We start from the raw sequence: 27,198 nt of genomic DNA, 5'->3' as shown, positions 1-27,198 counted from the left end.
AATTCCATGTACTAAGGCAGAGTCCCCATCCTCCAGGCCGGCATGCACATGTGCACATGCAGCTCAACTTGCACAAGTTGTGCTGTGTATGCATGCGTACCAGCCCACCACTCATGTGGCCCATTTCCCCTCTTTCTCCCAGCTTAAACTGTAAATTTAGTTTACAGTTTAGCTCCCTCCTTGGTCCACTACGCAGTAAACTGTATATTGTATACTAAGTTTAAAAGAATATTATCCTCTGAAACTTTACTTTTTGTCACACAATCACGTTTATATAATTTACTACCCAAAACTGTAGAAACATATGTTTTAAAGTAGCTTTATCCTTATTACAGCTATACAAAATGCTATTTATGACAGCCCCTTTTCTATACAATTTTAATGGAGTTTAATTCATTCTAAACATTAATTTTTTATATAGTTCGTAGATTAAGGTTCATTGGATTTTTGCTGTAGACGTTTAAACCCTCTCATTGTCTACACAATATAGGAATATCTAATTTTTATTCCACTCATGTCTTAGCATCTGCATATCACATTGATTTATTGATAATGCATATCTAAAAAGTTAGCGGGTTTTTTTTTTAGTTTTAAAGGATTTAACAAGCTGTTCTAATATCTCTGCTTAATTTTTAATTAAAAGAAACAGGCAAAGGCAAAAAGAAACAAATTAGTAAATATTTAATCTGAGTACACCCAGAATGGCAAATCCCAGCAGATCCCAAGATGAATAAAACTTGCTAATAAGACAGAGGTAAGTCTACCAACATACTAATTATAGTTACAGCTAAGAAACCTTTTGGGAAAAGAATGATGGACCATCATACCCAAGTTTCCATAAAAGCCTTGCACCATGGGTTAGGCTATCTTCCAAAAGGCTAAATTAGCATAACTAGTAGGAATTTTAGGAGCTGCAATTTTGGTACATTTGGAGAGGATCAGCTGGATAAGGTTGATTTCTTTTGTCTTTCCACATAGAAAAAAAAATATCCATATGCAAAAAGCCCACTGGGATATTGTGAAATGCGGCAGCACAGACATATTCCAACTTTACACCCTCATTCCTCATTACAATTTAATCACCATCAAATGCTGAAAGACTTAAAGTAGGGCCAATAAATTTAAAGTGGATTCATTAAAAACATACAGAGCCTTACATTAAAAGGTAAATTGTTGAAAGGGTGTTTTCAATTGTAAGGATTTCTGTAGAGTAATTTTGTAGGATACATTTTGAATATATACTGAAATGGAAATGTGAATTTTTAATTTAATTGTAATCCCTAGATATATCCAGGAAGCTTGTAGAACAATTGGTGCTTCATAGTATACACTATGTCCAGCTAGACAAAGGCACATACACCACTTTGATGGATTTCACAAAGTTAAAACAGATTGAACCTGCTGAGTACTTACTAAGACCCTAGTGAAGACAGAAAAATATTTTTAAAATAGCATCCTGAGAAAAAGCACTAGCAAATCATTTCTGTATTGCTAACAGGATAACTATACAGAGGCTTCTATGAAATTACCAGGAGTCAAAACTCAGCCAAAATAATTTTTGATTGTGTGGACGCTTCCAAAAAATTTAGGCCAAACAAGTGAGAAGCAGAATGAATAGCGAGTTCGGTTCCGGTAAATAAGAGATAAATAGACTTGTTTATCTGGGTAAATATTCCAGTTCAAGACCTTGGGGAATAACATCATCTGAGAGTTCAGAATCAGAATAAAATTAACATGAATTCAATCATTTCACCAATCAAGTAATTAATTCTAATAACTCTACTGACATTAATTTCATTTTTAAATTAATTACCCTATTAATGATATTAATAAGCTAATTTAAATTAAAAATAAACAGCTGTAATTACTTGGCATTTTGTTTAAACACATCTTTACCTAACTTATGTAATCATGGTAATTATTGCAGGCATCCACATAATTGGAACTTCTGGGAGACAAAGTAACTGCTAATCCCTATGCTATTACATGCTTATACCAGTTGAAACAGAAACCAATAGCTTCTTCTCTGATTTCTTTCATCTTTATTTTCATCTTACCTAGCCAGTGGAATACTTTGCAGATGTACAGACAATCACCCTGCCCATGAATAAGTTGTGTTAACACTGCCTTTTCTCAACGGTTATATAAAGATTAAAGTGTCATAATAGGACTAGAGGACCAAATTCACCAAGGGATGATGAAGTCGTCCTTAACCAGTGGTGGTATTTAAAATTTTTAACTTCCGGTTCAGTGGGCGTGACTAGGTGAGCATGGCGTGGCTTGGTGGGCATGGCAGGGCAAGGATTCTGCAAAATCCCCATTTCCTCCCAATCAGCTGGGACTCAGGAAGCAGAGAATAGATGGGGGCGGGACCAGTCAGAGGTGGTATTTACCGGTTGTCCGAACAACTCAAAATTTCTGCTACCAGTTCTCCAGAACTGGTCAGAACCTGCTGAATACCACCCCTGTCCTTAACTCACAGTACTTAGCTGGAATCAATGAGAAAAGGCACTGTGATCCCGGCTTTGAGGAAAGTCAAACTTTGTAAACCTGCCAACACAACAGCCCCATTCATGAATTCTGCAAATAAGTGGTATACAACCTTTTCCGGTTGAAAGTGAAAAATATAGTAGGACCAAGCCCAACAAGCAGGCAGAGCCAAGCTCATAACTTTTAATTAAATACATTAAATACATAAATATATCTTCTTAAGTTTTTAGTAGATCTACCATATTGTTACATTAAAAAGTTGAGTTTGCTGGAATCTTACAAAGACATTAGGAGACTGCATGCAATCCTCAAACTGTGGCATTAAATATGCACATCTGGGAGAAGGCAATGCACAGGCTGGCTACACACGTCAATCTGCTACGAAGGCTTTCACAGGCAGAAGCTTCACTCACTCATCTGTGGCAAAGGAACAAATCACTTTCTAAAATATCAGGCTAAGAGGTACTGTTGGTCTTTATAGCAATCTCTAAATATTAAAAAGACCTATTGGATTTTGTATCCATATACAAATTTTGAAAAATACATCAGATACTACATAGTATTTGTTCTAGCATAGAAAGCATCCTACTGTACCTAAGTTGGTCACAATGAATGCCAATATATTTATTTCTGAAAACCAAAACTGAAATATAGCAAGATTTGCATTATTTATTGCGGAGTCAAAGATCATTGCCCAAACGTGAGACATGAATTTTGTGTGCAAAATGGCATGAGTTTAATCCTTGGCATCTTATAAGCATAATTCCCCTCTGAAACGAGAAGCTGATGTTGGTAAACACAGATGGGGATGAAGAAAATTGAAAATGCAGATTTCCAGTGGGAATACAGATTCTACATCTGTTAGTAAATGCAGATGGAAAGAAGTAATGAATTTCCATATTTTGCTAGCTTACAGCTCTCATAATTATCTGACCCAGTAAAAGGTACTGCTTCTAAGTTTCATTTGAGCCTCAACATTTTTTGGCCCTATTGAAATGCACCTGTGACAACAGAGTAATTGTGTTATTTTAGGATTGACTCACAATTAATTACCTTCTACTTACTGTAGAAATTAGTTTCACACAATGGAAATATGCAAAATAAAATAATGTGGCCCTGAGGGGAAGGAGTCTAGATACTAGCTAGCAATACTGAGTATTTATGTCTGGTATTACACCAAATATATGTATTAATGATTAATGCACAAAATATTTGTATTAATGATTCACCTATGGAGGTGGTTGGCAGCATCACATTTCTGGTATGCAGCTAAGGAGTAGACTAGCTTGGTAGCTCAACAGTGAGACACTGATGAAGCAGGCACAAGAGCACTTGCATTTTCTTCATTGCATGAGAAAAGTACATCTTCCTTCCTCTGTCCTTACCACTTTCTATAGACAGATGATCAAGAGCATCCTATCATATGGCATTACTGCTTCGGACAATAAGGCAGTGCAGAGAGTGGTGAAGAAGGCAGAAAAGGTTATTAGTTATTCACTTCCTTCTATCCAGGACATAGCATATAAGCGATGCTTAAAAGGGTCCACAGTATTGTCTCTGGGATGCTTCGCATCCTCTTCATGACCTGTTTCCCTTGTTACCTTCTGGGAGGAGGCTTTGTGGTATCTGAAGCAGAACATCTAGATTCTGACACAGTTTTGTTCCATTTAGTATCAACCTTGTGAACTCTCAAGTTTCCTCTTTCCGCAATATATTCAAAATGGACAGTGATTAATATATATGTATAGAAATTCATTTTTAATGTGTGTCAATGTCAACAAGGACTTTAGTTCATACAGGTTACATTTATTGACATTTACTGTATAAAAAAATTAAAATTGATTGCATTTGGTGCCATTTCTCATGTTTGTTTGATGGGATTTTAATCCTGTATTATTTCTCAACATAGGCTGACAAATTATTTTTATTCTGACAATCCTAAAAAGTTTGGGGGAAACCTCTCAGAGGTTCTAGGACCACATGTTAAGAAACACTGTTCTTGAAATAGTTTCCCAGCGTTATTTATTTGCATAGCACTACAATATTCATATAATGACGTTCTTTTGGAGTACTTCTGTTGTTTTGAGTGTTGTTATTGCTATTAGACTCTGGCCTGGTCATAAGTGGCTGTTTATAATATTTGGGAATTATTCAACCATTTCATTAAGTAAAACAGACCTTTTATACTATAACATTTATACAAATTTCCCGAGTCAGCTAGACAACATGTGAGATTTATCATTTTAGTTTAAAGAGGTATTCTGGTGACACTGGAAGCCATGGAAACACAGGAGATATTGCATCAACATTAATCACAAAGCCATCAGTATAGCTGACAGCAAGAAAGCACAAAATAAAATGAAACATGGTAAAACGTCAAGAGCATGCATTGTTCAAACAAACTCATTTCTCAAAGATTTTTATCACAAAACTCATTCCCACTGCCGTATTTGCAGTTTTTGCCAATTGGAAATGTCTAGAATGAGTCACTCCAAATTATACTTAATGCAATGTGCTCTTTGCACACAACCCCAATAGTTTTCTAATCCCTTGGGATCGAACCACAACTCAAAATGCACAATTGGTGAACAGCTCCTCAATGGACAGGAAACTTTGCAGTGAAGTGCAGTTGTGCAGCCTTAAAGCTGATCCATTTGCACAGTAAGCAATATTAAAAATTTAGATCCACACCACTATAGAAATAAAATACTAATTGTCCGAAGGTGCTTTTTCAGGAGGCAACTGGACTTTCTTGTTTTTCTTTGAAGACATTTCGCTTGTCATCCAAGAAGCTTCTTCAGTCCGACAGGAGAGTGGGGTATGGAAAGATTTACACTACTTGCAGACAGTTGATCATTTGCATCCTTTTAGAGGGTTGTTGAAGCACTTGGCGGTTTATCTGTGTCTTTAGGGGCACTGAGAAGTGCTCCTGGTTCCTGTAGTCTGCAATTTTTTTCTCTGGAAATCCATTCCTACCCCCACACCAGAGGTGGGTTGCTAATTTTTTTACTACCGGTCAGTTGTGTTTCCGTCCAGGAGGATGGGCGGAGCCTCCCACCGCCACTACTACTGGCAGCAACTTATCTCTGCCCCATACCATTCAAAGGTGTTCATCCCAAATTGTATAGCTTAAACTCTATAGAGGTTCTCAGTCATCCAGGTCATAGTTGTCCCAAAGGTGATTTTTCAGGAGGCAACTGGATTTTTTCAGGAAGCTACAGGAATCAGGAGTACTACTCAGGTGATCCTGAGGACACAGATAAGCCTCCAAGTGCTTCATTGACCCTCTGAAAGATTGAAAATGATTCAGCTGTCTTCAAGGAATATCAATCCTTCTATTCCCCACCATCCTATTAGTACTGAAGAAGGTTCTTGGGTGAGAAATGAAATGAAATGAAAAAAAAAAGTCCAGTTGCCTCCTGAAAAAGCACTTTTGGGACAACCATGACCTGGGTGACTGAGAACCTCTACATAAAATACTGATTATACTCACAAATAAACCAAGAATTTTAGGAATTGAAATAAATTATACCCCCAAATGGGGTTTGATTTATTCATAGCTGTGCTTAACACAAGTATGTACAGTAATATTTTAAAGTAACAATATATCCCATATATACTCATGGATTAGATAATCCTCACATGTTTAATCCAAATACCATGAAAAATACCACAAAAATTAGGTAGATTTTCACAGAATGTTGGTTAGAAATTTGTGGTTGGGCTTATCCATAGATGGCCTTATCCATGAGTTTACATGCCAGTTGCAGGATTGATATCCTGCCTTTCCAACAAGATAGCTTTCATGAGTATCTTCTTTAATTTTATCTCAACAAATGCAATGAGATAAATTGAAAAAAGAACTGTCCCAAAGTTATTCACTGAGAGGATTCTATGCCAGAGTGAACTTGAACTTAAGTCTCCCCAGATCTAGTCCAACCTTCTAGCCATTATAGCTTGCTGACCTTCAAGTGTGAATATTGAATTTAGCAGACTTCACTCTCCCTTTCAACTGAAATGCACATACCGGTAGTAAATACTGCCTTTAAAGATAAAAAAATATTGCCATTTTTCTTCTGTGTAGGAACATGCAGTCTTTCATTTTCTATATAAAATAGCTAGATTTCCCTGATTCTCTAATAAATCATGGCTAGTATTTCATACTGCTATTATTTTTGTTTCAAACTTTATGAATTAGTCTTTTATTTGCATTTCCAGAAAATGTCAGCAAGGACTTAAATAGTAATCTTACTGAATCATTAAAATAATACATGAGCAGAATCCACAATTTAATCTTCACCCTCCAGATGTTGCTAATCTTAACTTAATAACTTAATACTGGGATTTGATTCATCAATAACTGCAAGGCTACAGGACCACCATTCCTATAGCTGGGCTGTTTAAGGTAATATTAAAGTTCTATACCTTATTAGGAATAATAACAGCACACTGAAGCACAGTAAATTATTGAGTGGAGCTATACAGAGAATTGACTGCTACAATGCAAAGCAAATAAACCAGAGAATTGGAAAGCATTTGGCAAGATCTCAAAATGTCAAGGAGCCACATGTAGAGGTAAACAGTTTCATCACACTCTAATAAGTTCACTTCTATTTGAAAAAGAGAGACTTGTTAAATCTACAAGGAAATTCAGGGACAGATGGTTGCAATTCACCCAGGAATAGGTTAAAAAACAACAACAGCTCAAGCCTTCTGAGCATCTGGCAAAACCAATGATGCGCTCTTATTACACAAAAATATGCCTGCTCCTGTGTCTGGGGAATTCTGGGACTTGAAGTCCACACATCCTACCATTGCTAAAGAAACACTAATCTAGTAAGATGTTGGGGCAGGTGGGGAGAAAATTATATGGGGAGAAGACTGGTATGAGAATATAGTTCTAATGGCTGTAGTTAGGACAGATACAATACAGAAAGTATTTTTCAAAGCATTATAAGAATAAACACTCCCTTACCAATATAAATAAAACTGTTAATATCATGCATACTTCTTTAATTTAGGAATAGGAATAGGAAAGTTTATTTATAGGCCGCCCTTTTCCCTGGGGGGACTCAGGGCGGCTTACAATCCATAGGGGGGGGGAACACAAACAGTAAAACATATAACAATACATAATTAAAAATAAAACACAACATTCATTCATTTGGGTGGGGACAGATTACAATCTAACCCCAGGCCTGACGGGATAGCCAGATCTTAAGGGCTGTGCGGAAGGTCTGGAGGGTGGTGAGGGTACGGATCTCCACGGGGAGATCTCCACGGGGAGATCGTTCCACAGGGTCAGAGCTACTACCGAGAAGGCTCTCCTCCGCGTAGTCGCCAGTCGACACTGACTGGCAGATGGGATTCGGAGGAGGCCTAATCTGTGTGATCGAATTGGTCGCGAGGAGGTAATTGGCAGGAGGCGGTCTCTCAAGTACCCAGATCCACTACCATGAAGGGCTTTATGGGTGGTAAGTAGCACCTTGAAGCGCACCCGGAGATCAACAGGTAGCCAGCGCAGCTCGCGGAGGATAGGTGTTATGTGGGTGAACCGAGGTGCACCCACAATCGCAATTATATTTGAATATAATTTTTTGCAAGTATTGGTTAACTAGTGTTTTAGAGTTGATATATTAATGGATTAGAAAAATGATTTTTCCATGAAAGATTAGCCAACATATAACTAATAGAATCATTTTGAAATTGTGGTTATGAAACTAGTTCAGCTGTTCCCTGTGGAAAGTAATGCAGAGAAATTCAAGAAAATATTGAAAACATGTTTATACCAACATTCCTTTTATTTGATGCCAGCGCAACATACAGTATCAATACAAGAATATGAAAGACCAAACATAATATGCTCAAACCTGTTCCCCCAGTTAAACAAATAGCACAAATCACATTAACATGTCCAGATAGAATGGTAAGAATGTTGATTTGCTACCATGACAGCAGGTTTGGTGCTTCATTAATGTCTACAATTGGGGCACCTCTGCCAAGAAATGTTTTACCTTTGCATTTCTGCATAACTGAAGGTATCTGAAGGACAATAGTAGCTACCAACCTGCTCAGCAACCAACTATAGCGAATCAAACTCTTTAAGATTCCTTTTGCCTTATTGCTGGGAATGCTAGAAGTGGTGGAGGCAAGGCCATAATAATATAAAAGAAATCAAAGGCATTCCAGAGGCTTTTGCTTGCAGTTTTCTTTTGTTAAGAACACAGTATAAAGAGGCATTCTTCTTCAGATACCTCAGGTGAAATATAGCTGTCATGATTACTAGCCACTGGTGGACTTAACTTTATATAAATCTGTCTTTGAAAGCTGCCCAAGTTGGCAACTATCACTACAGGTTGTAGTGGAGAAACCTATAACGATGTAATAAATTCTTCCATCTGTCGTAAATCTCCATCAAGTTGAATGATAGGATACTCTTGACCCATCTATTCTGGATGCACACACAAGAAGTCTCTCACTATCCATGTTCTGAACATTATGCATTGCCTTTACACACAATTCTGCTTTAATTGTTTTTTCCCTCTGCTAAAACTCCCCAACATAGCAACATTTCCACAAATAGGAATTTAGGTTAGGATATGATAGGACAGGATAGGACAGGACAGGACAGGACAGAATAAACAGAATTAGAAGAGACCTTGGAGGTCTTCAAATCCAACCCCCTGCTTAAGCAGGAAACCCTATACATTTCAGACAAATGGTTGTCCAATTTTATAGTTTTCTTATGTATGATGTACACTGAAGATAGCATTTTATTTCATGGTATGAGGTGCAATGACAATAAAGTAAACTAACAATCTCTGCTCAGGCAGGAAACCCTATACCATTTCAGACAAATGGTTGACCAATCTCTTCTTTAAAACTTCCAGTGTTAGAGCATTCATAACTTCTGGAAGCAAGTTGTTCCAGTCATTAATTGTTTTGCCAGGAAATTTCTTCTCAGTTCTAGGTTGCTTTTCTCCTTAATTTCCATCTCTTGCTTCTTGTCCTACACTCAGGTGCTTTGGAGAATAGCTTGACTCTCTCTCTCCTTTGTGGCAACCCCTGAGATATTGGAACTCTGCTATCATGTCACTCCTTTCATCAAACTAGACATACCCAATTCCAGCAACCATTCTTTTTTTAGGCTCCAGTCCCTAATCATCTGTGTTGCTCTTCTCTGCACTCTTTCTAGTCTCAACATCTTTTTTACATCATTTCTGCATCTTCATCTACAAGAAAAGCAGTACACTACATTTTTTCAACTATACGCAGTATTTAAATAACCTTACAATATTGTAATCGCTAAGATTCAGTTGCTAATACCATTTCCTCAAAAATACAACCTACTCAGAAAGTAAGTCGTAGCTTGATTTTTACACGTGAGCCCAATACCTGAAGCTCTACCCCTGAAATAAGCCCTAATTAAGACCCCACCCATTCCGGGGTGCACAGGAAAAAATTAAGCTAGGGTGGGGATGGGGGGGGGGGGTGAAGCTGCCCTACTAATCATCGGATAGTTGCAGACAGGCCTCGCACATCTTGGCTCATTTCTTTTGCGGCAGCCGGCAAGGCTTTCTTGAAGGTCTCTGTAGCTGATCCTGAAGCCTCTCTAGCCAATAACACAGCTCCGGGTTGATCCAGAGCTCTGTTATTGGCTACAGAGGCCTTCAGGAAAGCCTGAATACGGTTCTTTTTCACAACAGGCATCCACTGGATCATTGATTTTTCCCATTCCCATCTCTCCGTTTAGAACCCATCAGAAACTACATAAAATCAATAAAACTACATAAAATTAATCTGTCATTAACCTAGCACTGTTGCCCCATTGCCTCCACAAAATCTAGTATTTCCTGATTAAGCATAGTCTTTGAAGTGGATGGGTATATTTTCATATTAAGCAACATAATTTTCAAATTACTATTTGTGCCTTTGAATCAGTCATAATTTCTACAACTGGCAGAACAAATCCATGTGGGTTTTTTGGCAATGTTTTCAGAAAATGTTAACCATTGCCTCATTCCTAGGGCTCAGAGAAAAAGACTGGCCCAAAGTCACCCAACTGGCTTCATTCCCAACTTAAATGTCCTGAATTTCAGCCTGGTACTTTTAAACATTACATCAAATTGGCTATCTAACAATTAAAAAATGCCCCTCACAAAAGAATATAATGGAATATTTTATCTTTCTGCATAGATATGCACAATATAAAGCAACATTTTAATTGGACTGTTCCAATAAACTCAAATTCCAGAAGCTTAAAGCTCTCTTAAATTTGAAGTATTGCTTACCAATTTTCATTGGATAGATATAATATTCTAGCTGTTGATTAGTTTAGCCCCAATAAAATCATTTGGGAAGGGTTGAGCAGAAACTTGAGATACACACTACAATTTTAGATATCCTCACAGGACTATCATATTCATACTACTGAATTCATGATTCCTAGTTTAATGTATATTTCATGGGATAATGTCTTGAATGAATTTGCTGCCATCTAGTTGTAACTGCTGGCAGCAAACCTTTTTAAGGAAATAAAAGGAAAAGGAAATAAAGACAGTTTCTAGGAAATTTTCCTTTTACATTTAGAGATGAGAGATAAAGGAAGAATTGAGGCTAAATCATGGAAAGTATTTGTGTGTCAAAGTGTTACAGAAGTTAACATAAGTTCTTGAACTTTATTCAAGAAAGTTCTCAATTTAAAGATTTCATCCAAGAAACCATTACAACTTTTAGTGAAACCAGAATATGCATTGTATTTGTTGGCCTGTAATAATTTTGCTATTAAAAAGGTAATATATATATTAAAAAGCTCATTCCCATGAATCTCCCTAGCAGATAAAAATTTCTTCTTAGCAAACTTCTCTTGTATATTGACTAAGCCCTGTTTGTTACAAAAAGGACAATATATTATTAAATAGCTCATTCCCATGAATTTCCCAAACAGCTGAAATTTTCTTCTTAGCAAATTCCTTTTACATTTTGACTACCGGTAAGCCCTAACTAGGGTTTAAAGGTCTTTTTTTATATATTACACCTGGTTCCACTTAAATAGAAAGAAAAATTAACTGAATTAATGGATTGCTAAAGGCTTATATTATTTATTGACGTGTCAAGAAAACATCAGCTCAATTTCAATGGATAAAACCATTCTGATACAGTGCACATAAATGCTAACAGTATTTATTTATTTTAAAAACCTGGTCAGAAAGGCAAAAAAAAAGTATTTCTCCTAGAAATACATTCACCAAAATGATTGGTATATTGATACACTTTATTGGGGACTAGATATAAACTATCCTCACAAATAGTCCAGCAACTTCAGCAGAGTATTGATGGAATCAGTATCTTCAGTCTGCAGCCTTCAGACTTTCTGTAAAATTCAGGTAACTGAAGATATCCACCAATCTGTAGGCCGTTTAACTGCAGTTAAAACAAAGCTAATACATGTTGAGCAGTGTGCTCTCTAGGTGTCCACAGTGTTAACATACAAGCATACAAACATCATCATTATGATCATATATATTATGTATATAAACAAACATGCGGTAATATATAAACAAATATGCAATAACATCAATCATATTATAACATATATTATCTTCCATTATAGTATTGATTATATAACCGTCAAAAATATTTACTCATTTTTCTTTCTCCTATAAACCATATTTCACCTAATTTCACTCCTCTAACCTCAATATCTGTCATTTAACCATTTATAGAATAGTTCCCATGTTATGAAATAGTCCGAATCTTCCTTTCCTTTAATTTTTAGGGTTAATCTATCCATCTCTGCACATTCCAGAATAAATTTTGATTATATCATCTGCGGGGCTTTCTGGATTTTTCCAACATTGTGCATATGCGATCCTAGCTGCTGTTAAGATGTGTAGAACCAAATATGTGTTATCCTTATTATAATTTCCTGGAAGCATGCCTAACAAAAATGTCTCAGGTTTTAGAACTATTTGTTGTCCTATCATATTTTCCAGCCATGTGTGTATCTTCTTCCAGCATAAAACAATAAAAAATATTTCAAAACAAAAACAAAAACTAAACTAATCCAAATTCTTTAAAATTATTTCCTGAATCCAAAGACAGGCATAGGTCAGACTAAAATCTTACTTCGAAAATAATAGAAGGCAAATTTATGGTTAATACCTATGTTTTTCTAGAACAAGGCTGCATTATAAGCCATATTGTTTTATTATTCAAATCTTCATTTCTGCAAATTGCTAGTATGCAATATGAAGTCAGTGTTCGTTAAACTATTTTGCCCAATCTTGTAATATAATCAGAGGCCGGAGAAAAATGCAAATTTTGTTCTACATCATTATGAACCTTCTATCAAAAAAACACCACCAGGCTTTTGCAAGTTTATTAATATTTGCTTTATTATCTCTTATTGTTCATCAAATGCTTATATTAACTGAAGTTTTTAAACTGTGTTTTTAATCTCTTTTTGCTAGAAGCAGCTTGTCAGTTTCCCAATTTTAATCAGTTTATGAACTTCATCAGTCTACTGTATGAACTTCAGAACTGAAAGAGGATGTGGCTTCTCCAAGTCATAACGCAACACTCATGGTACTGTGTCATATGCAGAGATGGAAAGATTTTCATGTCCAATACATTATCCTTTTGGTTGCCAGCTTTGTGATGTAGTTACCAACTTCTATGACTACCACTAGACAACTGGTTATTTCATAGGTGGTGATACAGCAGCTACCAATGACAGTGGCACAGGAAAAAGTCCAATTGTTCCACTTCAAGCTTAGGTATGGTGCTGTTTGAAGATAATAAATTATGGCACAGAGTTGGAGCAACTGATTGCTCTTTAAAGTTTTCAGATTCCCCTTTAGTGGGAACAATATTCTCTGGTTGCATTATTAAGTTATTTAACAATTCTACTACAAAGGTTTGCTGCACACTAATTAGCTTATCTTGTAAGTTATCCTATGTCTGTAACTCAGTAATTGTTTTGAAATTGAGATGACAATGTTCAGATGGCCATCCCCTTCTAAGTGTCACATTACAAATCAGATTGGTGGGTAGCATTACTTTATATATAACTGCATGTATTAATAATGCTAAAATATGTGCATTCCACAAACCACACATCTATAATCTTCTTAAATAGCAGCTGTTCAACATAGAAAGAACTCATAGTTCTGAAAGTATCATTGAATTTTGTCTCCATAGCATGTATTGTTTACGCATGTTTCCCTATGTTGTTTTATGAACTCTGCAAGTAAAATCCAAGATGTTAAATAAAGATGTAGAAATTCACAACCTAAAACAATGTAGGAAAGAAGAACTATGGAACTGATATTTTTTGTTACATCTCTTCTGTATAAAATGTCCTATCCTTAATCATCTGGCATTGAACGAATGCTCCCAATTATTTTAAAAAGTTTAACATGCAAGTTGTCAACCTGTTTTAATAGAACTTTGACTATTATGAAATAAGAAGCAGCTCCAATAAATCTTTAGATATTTTATTGTGCATACAGTAAGGATCTTTCTTAAATGATAACTTTATTTAAAAGATGAGTCTATGAGATCACATCCCATTCTACCATGCACCAGTTGAGCACCTTGACAAAATATGCAGCAAAGGCATATAGTAAGAGTTGATGGAAACTTAAGAGTTGATGGAAAAAATGTTTACTTCCCAAAATCAAAGTCACCGGTATCACTGTCTTCCAACAGAAAAGGACTTGAAACACGGAAGCAGCAAAAAGCAACTTAATATACATTTGGCTTAAGGTAGTCAGAAAGAATAAAAATAAATTAAGTTTCCATGTGAGCAATAGAGGAAAAATGCATTTCTCTATGGAGAAATACTGTGCTACTTTCAAACTTTCAAAAGTCCACTGCCACTTTATATACATTGTTTCAGTGAGCATCAACTGTTCTCTCTTTTGAGAGAAATTTCACAGTTTTAATGTAGAATGTTCTACTACTTAAGTTAATATTATAGGAACATCAAAAGATCTGGGGACATCAGCTCCTGAACAGAGATTTTGTAAAGAGCAATGTTTAAATAAGGCCTTGAACTGTTATATCTATAATTTATAATAGGATACAAACCTATCATCTATATAGCTTTTTCACATATCCAAAAATTTCTTGTTTACTTACAAAGACAGTGCAAAAAACTCCAAAGAAGTATTAATTGTGCGCTTTAGAAATGATAAGAAAAAAACATACTGGCAACATTCAGCAATAAGACTTGTTGATTTTACAGTTGACATCTTTACGCATATTACTTAACTTACAGTTATCATATGGTCTAAGCATGAACAAAATTTGATTGTGATTCCAAACGTAACTTTTAAAATTCCAATTTATTCCAGCTGTCTTCCAAAATTGAAATGGCTGAGAAATAAGATTCATGAGATATGTTTTTGTGTTATATTTAATGGTGAGAAATAAATTATTCCTTTCGTAAGTTCAGAATAAAATATATTATTTACTTTCCTTGAACAATACACTCTTAGCATGCAGAATTTTCTTATAACAGCTGAATACCAAATGTCCATAGTATCCAAACAAATAACACAGCTATGTTATGAATGTCTTAATCACCATCTGAATCTGTTTTTTACAGACTGGGCAAACTGATCGTGCTTTCTTCAATCGTTTTGCACAAGTGAAACAGGCCACCAAGTGAGCTGTCCTTCCGTGGACAATATTCCCATTCCGCGGCCTCTTCAGGCACACAAGGCAAGGCTTCAGTAATTCTTTGCTATTTTCAAGAGGTTGCACTTCTTTTTCTGTGCACTTAACAAACCGCAGAGAAGGTTCTTTGTCTTCACATCCCAAGGCTAGATCCAAAGAATCCATGGAGCTTTTAGAGGACAGGTTGGGCTTTGCCATTGAACTGCATAAGTCTTTAGGACGTACAATTGGAGCAGATATTGTCCTTCGGCAATCTGGGACATCTATGCCTTTCGGGTCTTCTTTACCGTGAATTGTAGCAATGTTAGATGTAGACATTGATTGTATTAGCCTGGGACAATCAGAGAACCAGTCTTTTCTTAAGGCCCAGCAGCGGAAGCAATATCGTTTAATGGGAGAATTGAACTTCTTGCATTTGATACACTGCCAACTGTCCTGCTGAACGAAAAGAAGCAGTAAAACTAATTAGAGATTTATGGATTCATATATAATTTTTCTTCTTCTTTATAAGGAAAAAGAACTCAAGTGCATTCAATAGTGGACCATTTAGTCCCTCAATTAAAACCAGTCAATATTCTAATTTGTTTATTAAAAATACTGAAGTCAAAATCTCTGATTAAGAAGCCCTTTTCCCATGAATCTTTTTCATTTCTATTCTAGTATTTCATTTTACTACACTAATTTTTTAATATCACATTCTAAATTCAAGAGATATTTAATTAATTTCTCAGCCTCCATAATTGTATATTTGTTGAAACTACACAGTTGATGGTGGCTAACTTGCTTACTCTTCATAGAAGATTGATGGCTTTTCAGTTTGAAACTATAATTTATCTGACCAATGGCAAGTTTGTCAAGACGATGCATACTGCAAAATATAGTCGACAAACAAAGTTTGATCTGCAATATAAATAATATTTATCTATTCCTTTATTCCCAAGTCAAAACAGCTACTTGGGCCAGCCAATCCAACCCTGTTTAATACAGGAATTCATTTTTAAGCATCTCCACACAGAGGGCTCTTCATGCTCTGCTTGACCATAGAATGTTGATTAGCAATTTGCTTCGCTACTGAACTGCAATTACTATTAAGATGTTTTTCCTAATATTCAACCAGAATCTTATTTCCTATAAAATGAGATCATTGTTCTACATCCTACACTCTTGAATGATAAAGAGTTTTGATATTCACTTGCATCTTCCACCTTCAGGTACTTCAAAAGTGCTGTCAGTTACCATATTTTTCGGAGTATAAGACGCACAGAAGTATAAAACACACCAAGGTTTTGAAGAGGCAATTTTTTTTTAAAAAAGTAGGTAGGTAGATAGAGGGATAGAGAGGGAGAGAAAGATAAATACAGTAGGTAGGTAGGGAGAGAGAGTAGGTAGGTAGGTAGGTAGAGGGATAGAGAGTAGGTAGGTAGATAGATAGAGGGAGAGAGAGAGAGGGAGGGAGAGAGAGGGAGGAGGGAAGAAGGGAGAGAGGGAGAGAAATAGAAATACAGTAGGTAGGTAGGGAGAGAGAGTAGTTAGGTAGGTAGAGGGATAGAGAGTAGGTAGGTAGGTAGATAAAGGGAGAGAGGGGGAGAGAGAGGAGGGAGGGAGAGAGGGAGAGAAATACAATAGGTAGGTAGGGAGAGGGGGAGAGAAAGAGAAATACAATAGGTAGGTAGGGAGAGAGAGTAGATAGGTAGGTAGAGGGATAGAGAGTAGGTAGGTAGGTAGGTAGGTAGGTAGGTAGGTAGGTAGGTAGGTAGGTAGGTAGGTAGGTAGAGGGAGAGAGGGAGAGAGGGAGAGGGAGGGGGAGGGGAGGGGGAGAGAGAGAGGGAGAGAGAGGGGGAGGGAGGGGGAGAGAGAGAGAAATACAATAGGTAGGTAGGGAGAGAGAGTAGGTAGGTAGGTAGATAGAGGGATAGAGAGGGAGGGAGAGAGAAATACAGTAGGTAGGTAGGGAGAGAGAGAGGGTAGGTAGATAGTTGTTTCCAGGTGTATTTATCCATGTGTTGGAGAAGGAAATCACTGACAACCTGCAGCACCTAAGACTTATTTCTGCTGGCACAGCACTTGATCAATGCAATTCTCATCAATCACTCTAACTAAAGAGTTTTCCGAAAGGGGGGGGGAGTTTTTGCACTCTGCAAACCTCTCCAAAATGGCCTGTTTTTCACGAAAACGGACCAGTTGTTTTTCAAATAAAAGGCATGAATAGCCTTGGGGCAGCTTGCAAGTGCTCCAGGGTGGCAAAAAAGAGCAAAAAAAAACAGCCCATTTTTTTCAAAAACGGGCTGATTTTGTCAAAGAAATTGCATGCATAGCCTTATGGAGGATTATAGAATGCTGCTGGGGGCGAGAGGGCAGAAAACGGCCCATTTTTTGCTCATTTCTGCCCTCCCCAGCCCCCAGGAGGTCTCTGAAAACCTTCATAAGGCTATGTATGGCCATTTTAGTGAAGGGGACAGGGCTTTGGGAGGCAAAAAAATGCTGTATTCGATGTATAAGACGCACTCAAATTTTCAGCCTCTTTTTTGAAGAAAAAAGGTGTGTCTTATACTTCGAAAAATACAGTATCTTTTTTAACCTTTAATTTAATTTTCAGAGTTTCCTAATAAGTTTTCAGCCTTCAATCATTCTCATCTTTTTTAATGCACATATATCGGTTTTTCTGAAAAATATTTAAAGTATAGTGGCCAGAACAGCATACAGTATTCAGATGGGATCTATCCAATACAGATTTCAGTGGAAAATATGCATTTTCTTGTATTTACTAACCATTATTTAAAAACAATGTTTCTATTGATGCAACTTACAGTTGCATTTTCCTTTTTAACAGTGTGTTACAATGCTGACTTGTAGAAATACATCTACTCTGCCGATGCACCTTTCCTGCCTTTAACACACTGCATAGGGTTTGTCTCCTGCTATTTCTTTCCATCAAGTGAGAGTAGGAGCACTTCCGATCCTGTCAATTAAGGAGTGTCAACTAGCAGGACCCAAGAAGTGTATCAACTGCCTCAGTATCTGACTCCCCCCACACACACACACACACTCCAAAAACTGGATGGCTTCTACTCTGATGTCCAGAACCTATTGAAGGTCGAGTTATTCTCCCAGGGTATAATGATGGTTGAGCCCCTTGTTGGATGGGTTCTTTTCTTCTGTACTATGATTCTTACTTTTTACTTTTTAATTAGTAGCAACTAAAGTAACGAGGCAACCTCTAAGCTGAATGAATGCATAAATAAATAACAGTAATAGCAATAGCCCTTAGAATTGTATACTGCTCCATAGTTCTTTACAGCACTCTCTTGAGTGGTTTACAATGTCAGCATGCTGCCCAACAATCTGGATCCTCATTTATTGGAAGGATGAGTCAACCTTGAGCCTTTCAGGATCGATCTCCAAGTTGTGGTTAGAGTCAGCTTTCAGTACTATATTCTAACCACTGCACCACCAGAGCTCCCAAATAAACCCATCTGCCACAGAATCAAGTATAGGTAATAAAATATAGGCAGAAAAACTTTCAAGGTATAATAGCAAAAAACTAGTTTCACTGGAATATCATTATGGTAGTATAAGATATTTCATATCTATTGTATAATGTTGAATTTGTTATTTCCACTAGGAAAACAGCTGAATCAAGGCAATTTTGAATTCTGTTTATATCTTTTAGAACATTAGCTAGACCAGCCTGCAGAATTTCTGGAGAGAAAAGCCAGATTAATATCTTTAAAATTACGCTGAAGAATTGCTGCTATGCCGATCAGCTTTCAGCAGCAAACCGCAGGAAAGAAGTTGGCAGTGTCCATGAGGCTACCAAAGGCAGTCAGCAGGATGTCTTCCAGAGTGAACGTAGCTGTGAAAGCCTGCAGAACGTCCTGGCAACAGCCACAGTTGCTACCACTGGATCAGCTTTTTTTTTTAATCACTGGATCAGCTATTTTTTTTAAAAAAACTGACAGGCTGCACAAAGCTGTTTGAGAGGCTGCTGCATGCACTCTGGGATCCATATGTGATGCAGGCCCAAGATAGCCTAACCAGCTCCTGCCTGCCTTCCATATTCAATCCCTTCATCAACATGTTAAAAGCTACTGGGACCAGGAACAAGGCCTGTGAACCTTACCTAATACTTTAGTTCACTGATGATGAGTCACTGATGAGCACTCTACAAGATTTTGATTTTCAAGCCTCATACAGATCTACTTAACAGACATGCCTTCCAGGCCCTTTGCTAATCACACCATGGGGAGAAATATAAAGGTAAATGTTCTGCTTTCTTGTCCTTAAATCCCAGCCCTTTCTCCATCCCCTCCTTCCATTTACCTAATTCATTTCTAATATGCCTACAAAAAGATAATTGTGTAGGGAGAAAAAAACAGCAGGGATATTAAGTTTTTTTCACCTGAATTATCTTTTCTTCTAAAGCAGGGGTGTAAAACTCGCAGTGTCACAGCAGTGTCACATGACATATCAAGACTTCCCCCCCTTCGCTAAACCGGGAGTAGGCGTGGCCTGCCCATGATGCATCTGGCCTACAGGTTGCGAGTTTGACAGCCCTGTTCTAAAGCAAGGTACACTATCCAGATCACTGTTAAAGCTATAGTAAGCAGGACAGAACTAGCAGAATTAAGAAGTGCTGCCATGGGGATGCACAATGAGCAAAACAGGAAGCATTTCCACCTATTTGTCTCAGCTCCAGAACATTTCAGTTCCATCTCTGCACAGGTACAGACAGTGAAAAAAAAACTCCTTTCTAAAATGTTTAGTTTGATTACTCTGACATTTCAGCTACTTGTTGAAAACTAATCCTGTAGTTTCAGAAGCGTGAGCTCAAAAAGCTAGGTACAGGTAGTCCTCGACTTATAACCATAAATGTGCCCAGAACTTCCATCACTTAAGTGGTTAAGTGAATTACAGCTGATTTTAATGGACTTTTTGTCACAGTTGTTAAGTGAATCATTGTGGTTAATGAATCCAGCTTCCCCTATTGACTTACTTGGAAGACCCCTGGGAAAGTTGCAAATAGTGATCACATGACCCTAGGACACTGGAATTTTGTGAATATATACTGGTTGCCAAGCGCCTGAATTTTAATCATACGACCACTTATGTTGTGGTTGTGTGAGAACTGTTCCCAAGACATTTTTTTCAGCACCATGATAACTTCAAACAGCCATTAAACGAACTGTCATAAAGTGAAGACTACCTGAATATCAGACCGAGTGATCAATGAAATGGGGGAATGATACAGAAAGTTGAAAAATTAAAAGAAGCATAAAATGACTAAACAGTTACTCTGAATTTCTTTAGGTCAATTAGACATGATTACTTTCCATTACTTCAGATTGTCCAATAAAAAACAATAGTAATGAAAACTGTTGGGATCTACCTCTTAAGTACTGGAAAAAAAGTTTTAACAAATTTTACTCAGCTTATAACCATAAACATTATAATCAAATCAAGTACACTGAATCTAGAAAACATACCTCAGAGGGAACATCAGTATCTGTATCATCACTTAAAAACTGAGAATCTTCAAGATCATCAGAATATGCTGTTTCATTCATCTATAATGAATGAATATAACATATAGATCAGAAAAGGAACATGTTAGCACAGTAAGTGCAAAAACATTAACTGGTCAATGCTTTAGATCAAAATCTACATCAATGTTTCCTAATGTTTAATTTCTTACTATAAAGAAAAAGTTTTATTTTTTTCAACTGGACTATGACAACAATATGACTAATTAATGCAGTTGTTAGTCCAGTTTAGTCTAGTGGTTAAGGCGCCAGGCTAGAAAGCCTGAGACCATGAGTTCTAATCCTGCCTTAGCCTGCCTAGCCTCTTGGGCTGGTCACTCACTCTCAGCTCACCTCACAGGGTTGTTTTTGTGGGGAAAGGAGGAGAAGGAAGCTGTGTGGAATACGTTTGCCGCATTTAATTATTTGTAAAAATAATAAATGTGGGAATAAGTAAGTAAGCAAGCAAGTAAATTCTACTAATTTAACAAATACCTTCCAATTATTGGAACCTACTACTTTATTATCTTCTTTTCTTTCTTCATTAACTTGTTCACAATCAACTATTTTTGATGGAACTGTGACACTAAAGTTATCTGAAGTGGCTTCATTGAGGAACCACAAGTCATCTGTAGTATCTGAAACAACAGCAGTATCCACATCCTAAAGAAGAATGAAGAAATACACGTTGAAGATTGTTAGACTTGCTATTTATTTGACTTTATAAAGGTAACTATAAAGTATGATCTCGCAAAGCTTCCCTTTATAGCCACAGGCAGCTAGGTAAAAATAACTTGCAATTTTCAATAACACCGCATTCTTCCTGCTTCAGCAATGTGTGCTGAGAAATTTTATTTAACATCCAATTAAACAAAAGTTATAATATAAATTATACAATAACCTCAGGAAGGAGATAATTAAATAGAAACACGTACATATGCATCAAGTATTCTAGGGCCTGGATGCTTTAAATAGTTTCATTTTTCAAAGGAAAAGGCAGTCTCATTATTGTAATGAGAAAAAAGAATTGGTCTTCCATCATTCTTCCCAAACTTTACGTGATATAGTAAAGTCCAAGAGCAGTCAGATCAGGTATGAAATCTCCTTAATTTAATATTGATGGCTTTCCAAATCCCTATTTTTTCCCCCATTATCCTGCATTACTTCCAAAACACCACATTCTGGAAGTCTTTCTTATTTCCTTAAAAGTCACCAATTATATGACACCCCACAACAGAAAAAAGTTTTTACTTTTATCTCTGTGTCATCCTTTTGTGATATACTAATTAATATTAATCATACATTATTAATTATATCAACTAATATTAATGTAATCTATAGCAGGATTCCCTAACCACTACCGGGCCGTGAGCTGTTAAAAACAGGGTCACCTGAAGCAGCAGGCCAGCATGCATGCATGCATCCCTCCTTGTGTGAACAGTGGGCGAGTGCGTACACATCAGGGGTGGGTTGCTGGCGGTACGTCCCGGTACACGTGTACTGGAGCCAGCCCAGAGCACTAGATACCGTTCCGGTACGGTGCTCCAGAGGGCCCACCCGCCAGCCCAAGCTCCTTAACGAAGTTTAAAGGCTTTTGCACTTCCGCACAGGCGCATGGTGCATACAGCACCTGCGCAATGCTCCGCGGAGCAGCTGGAGCGTCATGGACGGTCACGGAGGCACTTGAACGCATGCGTGTGCTGCGTTTGTCCATGAGGATGCTGCTGGCCCCGTTCCAACCGTACCGGGAACAGGATTTGCAACCCACCACTGGTAGACATGCACTCCATTTTGCATGCCCACTGTCACGCAAATGGAACTGCATGCACACACTTGCTCACTACTCACATTGCCTCTCCTCCCCCTCTCCCCGACTCTAGTCCACAAAACTAGACAAGTTGGGAACTCTGATATTCAGGCTAGAAAGCTGGAGATGGTAAGTTCCAGTTCCACCTTAGCTATGTAAGTCAGCTGGGTGACCTTGGGCCAACCATTCTCTCTCTCCCAGTTCCGTGGTCATGGTATATTTCAGTTGTTCCCTAAGGTTATCTAATGTGCTGGTATTTGTTTAGACTAAGTATCTATGTATTGTTGTGTTATTTTTCAGCCTCAACACAGCAACCAAAAATGTCAAAGACCACTTTGAGAATAAGAATCCTTTCCATTTTTAATAAAATAATGAAATCAGGCTAAGATATACAGGTTTGTGCATATACATCATACTACTTGCTAATGTTTACCTTATTTGTATGTATATCTGTTGAATCATTGCTTCTGGACTTGTAATTGTTTCTCAGATTCCCTAAAAACCACCATGGAAGGCCAGCTACATCCCATTCTTCAACCAACAAATCCAATGTGGTTTGCTCTTTTGAAAGGTTATCTATCAGTACACCATCTTCAAAAGTGAAAAGACATTTAATATAAAATAACTTTGCTTGTGAAATTAACTGGCAAACCGGATCACTTGGATGCAACTTACTCTAACATTATATCCATGTATATTCATCTGTGTGAATTACCAGTAGTCCTCAATCTGCAACCACATTAGGGGCCAGAATTTTTGTCTTAAGTCAGTGTGGTTGTAAAGCGAGTCATCACATGACTGGATTCAATTTTATGACTATTTTTACCACTAAACTAATCCAGCTTCCCAAATTGACATTTCTTGTCAGAAACTGCCTGGGAAAATTGCAAATGGTGATCAGCTGACCACAGGATACTGCAACCTGTTGTAAATGTAATCCTATTCACAAATATCTGAATTGTGATCATTTGATTGAGCTGATGTGATAGTAGTAATTGGAAGGACAAGTCATAAACCACTTTTTCTGAGGCCACTATAACTTAGAACCGTCATTAAGCAAATGGTTGTTAAGTCAAGGACTACCTGTATATATTTCTATTTCCTCCAAGACACATTATAAGCAAAAAGCTCTTTGTGTTCACTTCTGTTCATATATTGTATAATATTTAATGATAAGAGTTTAAATCTAACTTGAGAAAGCAGAAACATGAGTTTTTCTAAGAAATCAACAATAAATTTGTAATATCTTAAGAAGTTATCACTATCTTGTGAGACTATTCTAAAAGCTACATGAAATAGCTATGAAAACAGCATTCCCCTTTGACATTTTATTTATATGTGCAATTTTCACAAATTAAATTGACTACTTGAATATTACCTAATTTGTGTATTCACATGAGAAAGAAATAAAATATTTTCTAAAAAATACTTCTGAATATCTAACTGTATTAAGAAGAAATAATAATAGTTTTTTTAAAAAAGGAAAACCACATAGTACTCACAGGTTCAACAAAAACAACACAGTATGTACATATTCTACAAGATTCATTAGATAAACAATAGGTCTAATAGTCAAAGCAATTTAATCATGTCTAATTGAGAGGCCATATTTACCTTCTTTCTCCTTGTTTATATGGTATGTATGGTTTAAGGAAGATAAATCACCTTCATGGTCTTCCTGTTCAGTGCTGAAATTGCTCTCTCTGTTATTCTGCTTAAAGGAAAAAGGGAAAATAACTATTAGTTAAGATCTATGACAGAAGCACAGGGATGTAACACTTCCTTTCTTAGTCACCAGCTTAAGACCAACAGTCACATACAGTTCAAATACCATCAGAGTTACAGTAGAAATAAGACTTAACAAAAAATTGCATTTATTAACTGATCAAAACATTTGCTAAAGATCAAATAGATGCAGATAGACAACCTGATGGTTCCCTAAGTCTTTCACTACAACTCTCATGGGACTTGTAGCCCAAAACTTTTGGAAGATTCCAGGCTGCCTATGAACTTGTTGCGTGTGCACATGTGTATACACACACACACACAAACATACACAGAACATATTACAATACAGCTACAATAGGATAAATGTTTCCATAAAACTGCAAAGGAATGCTGTCAAGCTTATCTCTGTATCAACTTAGGTAGCTTTCTCTCTTGAGGTGGACAATACTGATTCAACAACAGTATGAGAAATCATCTTGATTCTCCTAAGGTTTTCAAGTATTGTGAGTTTTCATGAAGAAATAATATTTATCAGTCTCTGATAAATAAATAAAAAAACTCCCACCCAGTGAAAGCTGGTGTGACTAAGGAAAAGAAATGCTACATCCCAGAGAACATGTTCAGAGACTGGAACTCTGTAGGTAGAGAACAGAGAATGAGAACTCTGTCCCTGCTCTGTGGAGTCCCAAGAACTTCTGAAGAAGGCAAAGACTCATCAGTAAATAAGTCAGAAGTTCTAGCAATCCACTTTGCACAGGTACAGAGAAGGGACACTCTGTACGACAAAAGAAACCACCCAGCAATGGGTTTACCTTCAGCCGATCTTGACTTGGATTATCCTCACTCTGATCCTTTGTGAAAGCAAGTGTCTGTGCAGCATCTAGACAGCAGGTAAAGAAAGAAAAAAACCTTCCCTGGTAATAACCATTCTCACAATACAGAGGGAGCTCCTGTCAAACAAGCATACCAAGTTCTCCGTGTGTGGGTTTGAAATGGTTTGAAATTTCTCACCCAACTTTGTTCCATTTTTTTTAGCTCACTCACACATAGAGAATGGAGCTGATAGATCCATTAGCTGAATCCTAATTAGCTACCACCCTCTAGCACTACAATAACGATCATAGTAGACATATTTGTCCTATGCCATTTTTTAAAGAAAAGCCAGTGCATAGCTAGATCTGGGTCAGAACATGGTGAGTGCACTTCTAACTCAATGAGAAACTAACTCTACCATCCCTGCTATTTGCCATATTAGGAAATGCCCATTAGTGCCAGTACAATGTACCTTCCTTATCAATATGTAGATACGTTGGATGTAACTAGCTGGATCTTGAGGTGAAGGTAAATAATAATTTTTTTTTTTTTTTTGCTCTTGATATACCCTGGTACAGCTTATTCTAAAGGTGCTTTTCAAAAGGCAATGGGACTTTGTTTTTTCCCCTTGAAAATACAATAGCAATAGCAGAGTTGGAAGGGACGTTGGAGGCCTTCTAGTCCAATCCCCTGCCTAGGCAGGAAACCCTATACCGTTTCAGACAAATGGCTATCCAACATCTTCTTAAAGACTCCCAGCGTTGGGGCATTCATAACTTCTGGAGGCAAGCTGTTCCACTGATTGTTTTAACTGTCAGGAAATTTCTCCTCAGTTCTAAGTTGCTTCTCTCCTTGATTAGTTTCCACCCATTGCTTCTTGTTCTACCCTCAGGTGCCTTGGAGAATAGTTTGACTCCCTCTTCTTTGTGGCAACCCCTGAGATATTGGAACACTGCTATCATGTCTCCCCTAGTCCTTCTTTTCATTAAACTAGACATACCCAGTTCCTGCAACCATTCTTCATATGTTTTAGTCTCCAGTCCCCTAATCATCTTTTTTTGCTCTTCTCTGCACCCTTTCTAGAGTCTCCACATCTTTTCTACATTGTGGAGACCAAAACTGAATGCAGTATTCCAAGTGTGGCCTTACCAAGGCATTATAAAGTGGTATTAACACTTCATGTGATCTTGATTCTATCCCTCTGTTTATGCAGCCTAGAACTGTGTTGGCTTTTTTGGCAGCTGCTGCACACTGCTGGCTCATATTTAAATGGTTATCCACTAGGACTCCAAGATCCCTTTCACAGTTACTACTATTGAGCAAGATACCACCTATACTGTACGTGTGCATTTCGTTTTTGTTGCCTAAATGTAGAACCTTACTCTTTTCAAATGTTTCCGCTTCTCATCCAAGAAATGCTTTCAAGGATGAGAAGCGAAACGTTTTCAAGTGGGGGGGGGGAGTGCCTTTTGAAAAGCACCTTTGTGATATCCAGGACATGGATGATTCTCCATAGATATTCTAGCTTTTTTTTTTAAGATGCAATAATAAACTATGTTATTAACATGTCTATTTGCCTCTCAATACGGTTATGGGTTCTGTGATGGTCTTTCTCACCATAACAATGATCTAGCTAGATGCCAATTCAACTCTGAAGTTGCATACATGTGTGCCATGGAAAATGACAGATTAAAAGAGAAGTCAGAAGTTTTCAAATAGTTACATTCACTAACCATTCAGCAGCAGACATAATGCAACCTTCAGACTAAATTCGGAAACTGTAAAAACAACCGATTCAAGTTTCTGATAAGAATTATCTGCCTCTTTCCTCTTATACCAACTGGGGCAAAGAGAGGAGGGAGGTAACCTCACTCACTTATAGCCCTAATGTCATCCATTGCCAGCAACCCCTCCTGAAACACAAAAAAATAGGCTCTCTGCTCTACTGTCTAGAAGGGGAATAAAGGTGTGCACATCTTGTTTTAACTTTGTGAATGTATTCATCTCAAAATGAACTGGAATCAAATCAAAAACAAAGAAGGATTGCACTAAAAGAATCTTCTGCAAACTACACTGAAATTGCACACAAGAACTCAGTTCTAGCCAGATAGAGGTACTTCAGCAAGAAATTATGATGATCCTTAACCTGAGAATGAA

General features: G+C 37.2%; 1 protein-coding gene across 7 annotated transcripts in view; it reads right to left on the bottom strand.

The window, feature by feature from the left end:
- Positions 1-13,972: 13,972 nt before the first annotated feature.
- Positions 13,973-27,198, bottom strand: part of MDM4 (MDM4 regulator of p53) — a 30,002-nt gene continuing 16,776 nt past the window's right edge. For 2 of the 7 annotated variants that reach the window (XM_087720024.1, XM_087720025.1), the window contains exons 6-11: positions 25,041-25,108; positions 24,115-24,214; positions 22,934-23,091; positions 21,189-21,356; positions 20,658-20,738; positions 13,973-15,612 (exon numbers count right to left, since the gene is read on the bottom strand). In XM_087720024.1, the coding sequence (XP_087576150.1) occupies positions 15,058-15,612; positions 20,658-20,738; positions 21,189-21,356; positions 22,934-23,091; positions 24,115-24,214; positions 25,041-25,108 (1,130 nt within the window). In that variant the 3' untranslated portion in view covers positions 13,973-15,057. The remainder of the gene's footprint in view (positions 15,613-20,657; positions 20,739-21,188; positions 21,357-22,933; positions 23,092-24,114; positions 24,215-25,040; positions 25,109-27,198) is intronic. The other 5 variants (XM_087720026.1, XM_087720027.1, XM_087720028.1 and 2 more) reach the window with 5 other exon arrangements.

The sequence above is a fragment of the Thamnophis sirtalis genome, unplaced genomic scaffold, assembly GCF_051295495.1.
Source record: "Thamnophis sirtalis isolate CommonGarterSnake01/CBP01778 unplaced genomic scaffold, rThaSir2_p1.2 scaffold_7, whole genome shotgun sequence".
Classification (NCBI taxonomy): Eukaryota; Metazoa; Chordata; class Lepidosauria; order Squamata; family Natricidae; genus Thamnophis; species Thamnophis sirtalis.
The sequence above is the reverse complement of the archived record's forward strand: the minus strand, read 5'-3'. Positions and strand labels throughout refer to the sequence as shown.